General features: G+C 43.5%; 1 protein-coding gene across 5 annotated transcripts in view; it reads right to left on the bottom strand.

Moving 5' to 3' along the window:
• Positions 1–395: 395 nt before the first annotated feature.
• The window catches only part of LOC144989042 (NLR family CARD domain-containing protein 3-like), a 107,165-nt gene continuing 99,352 nt past the window's right edge, over positions 396–8,208 (bottom strand). For 4 of the 5 annotated variants that reach the window (XM_078940798.1, XM_078940805.1, XM_078940802.1 and 1 more), the window contains exons 10-12: positions 5,804–5,980; positions 1,995–2,168; positions 396–1,678 (exon numbers count right to left, since the gene is read on the bottom strand). In XM_078940798.1, coding sequence (XP_078796924.1) covers positions 1,672–1,678; positions 1,995–2,168; positions 5,804–5,980 — 358 coding nt within the window. In that variant the 3' untranslated portion in view covers positions 396–1,671. The remainder of the gene's footprint in view (positions 1,679–1,994; positions 2,169–5,803; positions 5,981–8,208) is intronic. The other variant, XM_078940815.1, reaches the window with a different exon arrangement.

Raw genomic sequence — 8,208 nt, 5'->3', positions numbered from 1 at the left:
GTGCAGAAGGCATGTTCTTTCTAAAACTGGAAATAGCACCAACCTTTTTTATCACCTGAAGCTGAGTCTCCATTTGATAATTCAATAAAAATAACATTTCATTTCCTCATTATAAAGCAACTTTATTGGAGTTTCATTTGTCATTGGTCTTTTTGAGCCAAAATTCTGAAGAAATCAAAACAAAAGGATTTTCCAACAGAATCAGAACGTTAGCACGTGACCTAAGTTTGTTCACTTTGTGCTAAATGTTGATTTCTTTGACTGTTGTGTTAATAATCTCAACAGTTCTCTGTCGCCCTTTGGTGGTTCATCAGAGAAGCCAAACTTCCACAGAAAGTGAATCAATAAACATGAGCTAATTCTTGATGCAGGTATGAAAACACAGATGGAAAACAGCATCAATCCAAATATTAGTCTCCAACAGTCTAGAATAGGAAGTTCCTGATGTTTACTTCTCTGCTGGATTTCCATTTTCCAGTGTTTCCACAACTGATGATGTCATCAATCTGATCTTTCAAAACACTTTACTTCCTGGTTTGATTGACAGCAAATGTTCCTAAAGATCTGACCCCCTAAAAGCTCCAATAGCAGCTCAGCAGAAACTCTGATCTTTCTTGATGTGGAGGGGCGGAGCCTGAAGAGGAAGCATCTTTCTGCAGGTGGTGCTGCAGCTTTGGGCATGTTTTCCAACTCTTTAGCTTCTGCTGTTCATGGAGTCGTGTCCCTCTGTTCTTGGAAAGGAGAAACCTGCAGAGAACTTTTCCCATTTCCACTCCCTCCTTTCAGCTGCTGCCCACTGTTCCCCTCTGAATCAGGAGGGAGGGGCTCTCATCTGTTCTGCCCACCCCCATCTAGAAAGACATCAGCACCACCTGAACATTCCAAAGCTCTTTTCCAACCCATTTCTACTGAGAAGGAACCAAACACATGAAGATTAGAACAGCTGGAACAGGATGAGGGGGAAGGCTAAAGATTCAAGTCTGTTTGTGAGTCAAAGATAGAAATCAATAGAAAACACAGAGTTGATTCAAAAGAGCATTTATTAGATCCAAACAGGCTGTGTTTGTTTGTCAATGAGAGTTTCTGGAGAACAAAAAATCAAGTGTGAAACATCTGGAACCAGAATCTAGTGATCCAGAGTTCTGGTTCTGTCCCTGTTCCAGAGACAGAACCAGGATCCAACGCCTGACCCACACATAGATCTATGTCATCCAGAAATGTTCTGTCTGATCAATGATTCCCTCAATCCTTGATTGATCCATCCCAAACTCACATCTGTCCATCAAATGTAGGTCAAAGAAGAAAGTGATGATCTAGAAAAGAACCTGTTTGTCTGCAGGTCCGTTTTTCTCCAGATCCTGGAGCTGCTGAACATCTGAATCCAACCCATGTTTCAGATCAACACTCCAAGTTAGGATGAGAAGAGGAAGTGCAGTTCTCCATCAGTCCACCGGGGGAGCTGCAGCAAAATAACTGTCCACTCGATGCTGAGAGAGACAGTGGAGCTGATCTCAGATCAGTTCCTGCTGCAGCTCTGACACTCATCTCCACTTCCTCTGATTCCTCCATCACTCTGCTCTCCACCTCCCAGGAACACCGTCCAGTCACAACATCTCTGCAGACCAGCTGCTGCTGCTGCTCCTCTCTGCTCCTCCAGGAGGAACATCAGACTCATAACCTGCAGAGAGAAAGTGTAAAGCCAGAGATGAAGGAGTGTCTCCTGATCCTGGTCTGTCAGTCAGTGATGCAGCACAGCAGCAGAAAGAGCAGCAGGAGCTTCAGTCCTGTTCAGAGCAGCAGCTTCCTGTCATCTTCACCTGTTGGAGCTTCTGCTGCTCTGATTGGCTGACTGTTGTCCTGAAGCCTGTCATCATTCTCCTCAGAGCTTCACTGAGAAGCTGCAGCTTCACAGGAAACTCTGCATCTTTGCTCTCAGACTAACTTTAGGACCAAACATCTGGAAGCAGCTGGACTGACTCCAACCCTCTACTGACCTCAGAGTCTGCAGTTTGGAGTTTGGACTCTCCACCAGATCCTGGAGCTGCTCAACATCTGAAGACTGAAGGTTGTTGTTTCTCAGGTCCAGTTCTGTCAGGTGGGACGGGTTGGACTTCAGAGCTGAGACCAGAGCAGCACAGCTGGTCTTTGACAAACTGCAGGTCCTCAACCTGAATCCAGAAGAAAGAGTTGAGTTTAAAGACAAAGTTCCTGTTTTTCATCCTTCACTTCTTCTAAAGAGTTCAGAGCTGAAGAAGATCAGAAAGTTTAGAAAAAGTCCAAAGATGTGAAGCAACAGCAGCAGATCAGAAGAGTCCAGCAGAAGCAGAGAAGAAGAACATTCAGGAACATTCAGGACAACATGCAGCTGCTTCAGGAAAGAAGTCCAGATGTGTGAAAGTCAAACATCAGCCTGTGGCTGCATCCAAACCAACTGATGTTTCTGCAGCAACAGCAGAAAAAGTCCACTTCCTCTTTCTGCTCAGCTCTTCTCCAAACAGCACTGAATCATGGGAGAATTTCAGCAGCAGGATGCTGGAAAGTCTTCCTCCCAGTTTTCAGGAGATGATCTTCCAGTCCTTCTCTGCTGCAGCCCTTCAAGCAGAGACTTTTAGCTCCAACAGATCAAAGCAGAGAGAAGAAGGAAGTGATGAGGAAGAGTCAGCAGCAAATGTTGGACATTGATCCCTGATCAAGCATGACTTCAGCTCTGAATGAAGAGTCAGAAGCTGCTGGGAGCTTTGATGGATGATGTGATGATGTTTGTGGATGAAAAGGTGAGGATGTTTGTGGAGGATGTGTCTGTCAGAGCAGCATCCAGCTGCAGCAGGACTCTGTCACTGTCTGCTCACAAACATCAGCCGCTGGACTCTCAGCTGAAACACAGCAACAGGACTCAGAGTGCATGTGAGCGTGCACGGCTGCTTCTTCTGCATGCGCTTTAAAGGAGTCTGTTGGAGCAAAGACACAAAGAAGAGCTGGTGGCTGCAAGCAGAACTTTGTGGAGCACAGATGTCAGCAGAAAGATTTGAAACAAGCAGCTGCAGGAAGAAAAGAAGAAGTTCTTCTGCAGATCTTTGAAGAGAACAAGCAGGTTGTTTTAACACATTTAAGGTTTATGATTTATTGCGATTTTCGCCGTCTTTTGTGATCTGCGTATTGCAGAGCTGGATTTTGCGATAACGATACATTTGTGGTATATTGTGCAGGCCTAACATAAAGAGTTTTATATCCTCATTATGCAACAATGTTTTTTTAACAAAACATTTGACTTTATACATTTTTCCAACTTGAAAAGTAAAATACATGAAGAAAGAAGTTATTTAAAGAAAAATAAACAGCAATGTTTTGACATATTGCTGTCATGATGAAAAAAAATTCTCCAGAACCGATAGCAGAACCATTGAGGTCAGATCTTAACGATACTGCAGTCTTGAAGAATGTGGACCCGGGGCTCGTTCAATACCGGGGATCGGTACCCATCCCTAGTTACAGCTGGTTCTGCTGCTCCCAAAGTTCCTTTTTCTCCTCCCAGAACCCCCACCCCCCCATGAGATCACTGCATCTTTACTGTCAGTAGCTGCGTTTACATGGACAACAGTAATCTGAAAGAACGCCTGATCTGAAGAAAATGCGTCCTGTAAACACGCCGTTCAGAATATTCTGCCCTGATCAGACTTGTTTGGATCTAAATTTCTTTCCGATGGAGATAGGTGGTTATGCCAATTGTTGATCCGATCGTTGTTCATTCCGATCGTGTGTCACTGCTGCTCTGGTTTAACGTCATGGATAGACGGCGTTTTGCTCCAGAGAAGCTTTGGAGCTCAAACAGGACCGACTGGCTGCTCTGCGGAGGCCCACCCGGTGCGAAGAGCTGCTCCACTCTCGCCCCGCTGGCTCTTCACCTCTTCCCTGTCTTACACCCATCACGAGGAAGGAGCGCTTCGTGACGTCTGGACCCTGCGTGATCCTGGTGCTGGTGGACGGAGCGAACTGTGTCTCTGAGCAGAGCAGCCGGATAATTAAAGTGTGTTTGAGGGGAGGGAGGATGCTTTGTTACGTGTGCGTTTTGTTGTTAATGCGTGGAAGAATTCAGACTGCGATCCGTCCCGCCGCTTTGGGTTGGCGGCTGCAGGACTCAGGAGAACCGTGTCTCCGAGCTCAGACATCCAGCTCACACAGCGGCTTTGGGGCAGTGTGAGCTTTTCAAAGTAGAAATGTCGCTCAGTCCTTAGAAACTGTTCAATCAATCAATCACATGGATTTGTGTTTCCAGTCGTGTCCCGACAAAATAAAGGCTGATTATTACCACACATTTACGTGCAGCCAAGATGCAGATTGCAGCGTTTCCCGCATGGATTTATGTTTTTTAAACAAGGCTAATGTTGTTAGCGTGTTAGCCTCTCCTTCTTCCACAAAAAAAGCACACAGATTAAAGATAAAATGATGAGTGAACAGGTGCTTTATAATATTCTTAACATTAATAAAAGCAAGTTTAGAAGATCGTCTCGTAGATTACCGAGCTGCTGCATAAATGTATATGACAACTAAGTTTTCTTTTCCGGTATTTTCAAGACTACTGCGCATGCCCAAATGATTTATTCTGACCAAAAGTGTGACCATGTGAACGTTTGTTCTAATCAGAAAAAGGTTTTCTGGGACGATGTAAACGGCTGAATTTAAACCCGACCATTCAATTCAATTCAATTTTATTTGTATAGCCCAAAATCACAACAACAGTCGTCTCGATGGGCTTTGAAGTAAAACATGAAATCAAAAGGATCACGAATACAAAGAGTTCAATAGGAAAATACTAAAATGAACTAACAAACTGACTAAGCCATACTGGCATCCCTGCCCTTAGACCCCCCTTCGCGGTAAGGAAAAACTCCCAAAAAAAACGGATTCCGGAAAAAACGAAGAAACCTCAGGGGTGCCCACATGAAGGAGGGATCCTCCCCCAGGACGGACAGGTGATGGACCAGAACTCTAAGAGAAGAATTAACTTATCTAAATCTACAACTACATATATAAAGTCCAGCAGACAAGCTTCATCCATTGATCCCATCAAGATATTTTGCAACCGCGGCTACTGACATCATGAATAGAATCCAATCCATCATCATGTTTTTAGGCTGTTTTTGTTCATTCTGGTTTGTGTTTTGGTCGTATCGTCCAGCCTGATCTGGTCTGTCAGATTGTTTTATATTTTTGTTATTAATGGAGTGGCTAAATGAGGGCTGGTAACACTAGGAACTACAGATCCCATGATGCAATGCTTCAGCTGCCTTGCTGAACTGTTGAGCTGTGCAGCTTCCCTGGAACTCAGAGGAAAATGTGACGGAGGTGATGATCATCTTTAGCCACTCTAGAACATTTATTTCACTGAACAGTCCATGCAGCAGTCCACAGAACCACTCAGACCACCAAACTGGATGGAAAAAGGGAAAATCCTATTTCTGGACGTGCTCAGCATGATGACATAATCTGCATCTCTGCTGTACGACTAGTGCCCCTTAGTGGTGAAAATCAAAACCACATTTCTCTCTGACAGATCAAATGAACTGGAGAAAATTTGACTCAGTAATCCAACATAAACTCTACAAGATCTACAAGATCCTGATTGAAACAGATCAGTTTCTATCAATCGTCAGAACAGTCAATTCAATTGATGAAGAAAATCTGAACCAATCATCAGTTTGTTTCAAACACGGCTGTAGACAGAAAATCTTCCAGTGAAACATCAGAAAGTTCTTCACCTGATCCGTTCTTCTCATCCTTCAGGGAGTTCAGCTTCTTTACTGACCTCAGAGTCTGCAGTCTGCAGTCTGGACTCTCCAGAAAACCACACAGATGAACAACTCCTGAATCCAGCAGGTTCCTGTTGTAGCTCAGGTCCAGTTCTGTCAGATTAGACGGGTTTTTCTTCAGAGCTGAGACCAGAACTTCACAGCTGATCTCTGACAAACTGCAGTACCTCAATCTGCAACCAGACAGAAAAGTGTGTTCAGGAGCAGTGATGCAGCTGGAGGTCCAGGAACTTGGTCCATTCAGTCAGGTGGGACCCACCCTGATGACAGACTGACAGATGACATTTTCACTGTTTGCTCATTTCTTTTGGATTTGGACCCAAAAACATGATCAGGAATGAAAATGACATAGATTAGAAATGACTTGAAATGAAGTTCAAACAGACGAGGAATAGAAATGCCATTGATCATCAGGAATAATTCATGACTACATATTTACAATCCAATAGATTTAAAGCACATCTGTCAAACTCAAGGCCCGGGGGCCAAATGTGGCCCTCCATGTCATTTTATGTGGCCCTCAAGACCATCCATCCATCCATCCATCTTCCTCCGCTTATCCGGGACCGGGTCGCGGGGGCAACAGTCTAAGCAGAGATGCCCAGACTTCCCTCGCCCCAGCCACTTCCTCCAGCTCCTCTGGGGGGACCCCGAGGCATTCCCAGGGAGGCGTCCAGGAGGCATCCGGACTAGATGCCCGAGCCACCTCAACTGGCTCCTTTCGATGTGGAGGAAAAGCAGTTCTACTCCGAGCTCCCCGCGGGTGACCGAGCTTCTTACCCTATCTCTAAGGGAGCACCCCGCCACCCTACGGAGGAAGCTCATTTCAGCCGCTTGTATTCTGGACCTCGTTCGGTCGGTCATGACCCATAGCTCATGACCATAGGTGAGTATTGGAACGAAGATCGACCGGTAAATTGAGAGCTTTGCTTTTTGGCTCAGCTCTCTCTTCACCACAACGGACCGGAACTTTAACTACGGACGCCGCTCCGATCCCCCTGTCAATCTCACGCTCCGGTCTTCCCTCATTCGTGAACAAGACCCCCAGATATTTAAACTCCTCCACCTGGGGCAGGGAAACTCCACCCACCGAGAGATGGCCAACTACCTTTCTCCCTCAAGACCATAAAAGTTTTTAATTTCTTAAAATAAGAAAAATTGGTGTGTATTTATTCATATCTAGGGGGAATCGGACTTGAAATATTGGAATTGCCAACTATAAATTAGGACATAAACACTATCCATGTAACCTAACCTGACAGAATCAAATCTAAAATGATTGAGTAACAAGCAAACATATGTTTTCTATGCAACTGCAATTTATTTATTTAATTATGAACAACATAGGACTCCATAATGGTCACTTTTAAAATGTATCATAAATAATGAGTTATTTAACATTAAGGAGTAGTTACATATATTTTTCATTACATTTAGTTACATGTATTAGTGACATCTGGCCCTTTGAGGACAACCACTATCCTGATGTGGCCCTCGATGAAAATAAGTTTGACACCCCTGATTTAAAGCTTCCATTTCAAAAAGGTCAGATTTCAAAAACTAAATAAAGAGACACAGGCTGTGTCCAAATTCCAGCCCTACTGCCTAACTCCTTGTTAGGGAGGACTGTGAGGACGGAGGACTGTGAGGACGGATGCTGTGTCTCTGATTCGGGGGAGGAGTTTAACATCAAACAAGATGGGGGGGGGTCAGGACACAGGGAGGAGGAGACAGAGATGTGACTCCACTTGGCAGATGTTCCACATTTATTCTGTTGATGATTCATATTCCAAGTCAGTCTGCAAACAACTAAAGATCCTCTCATCACTACACAAACAGCACAAAATGAATTTATGGACTCAAATAAAGTCCATAAAATAATAAAACGGAGTCTGTCATTATGAACATAAACTCCTATAATATGATAAATAGAATTCAATCTGCTTTAGTGCAGGAATATCTAGTGTCCTGGATTTTAGAAGTAACTCTAACATCATGATCATTACTTTTTATTTAAACGTGAATATGACGTCATTGTTTTCACAAAGTGAAAATCTAACAGATATGAGTGTTTAGTGATGAACATTTATGAATTCACTGAGTTCAGAAGATAAAAACCTGATGGTTTGTCTTCTTTTATGGACCGCATGAGTCTGACATAAAGTGAATTATTATTATTATGAAAAAAAAAACATTTAAATACTTTTTTTTTAACAAAAATGTGAATAATTCCCCAACCTAAACTATAAAACCCTCCAATTTAGTGAAATGTATGAAATAAATGACATCAGGGATCCTAAAACATAAATGTCTCCTTTTAGTCTCCATCTAAACTAAATAAACTCTGGTTTCCATCCAAATGACAAAGAAATGTCTCCATCAAAGTTTCCCACATATCACC

Source organism: Oryzias latipes, chromosome 2 (genome assembly GCF_053564925.1).
Source record: "Oryzias latipes strain Hd-rR chromosome 2, Olatipes_Hd-rR_3.1".
Classification (NCBI taxonomy): Eukaryota; Metazoa; Chordata; class Actinopteri; order Beloniformes; family Adrianichthyidae; genus Oryzias; species Oryzias latipes.
This window is presented reverse-complemented; position numbering and strand designations above follow the sequence as displayed.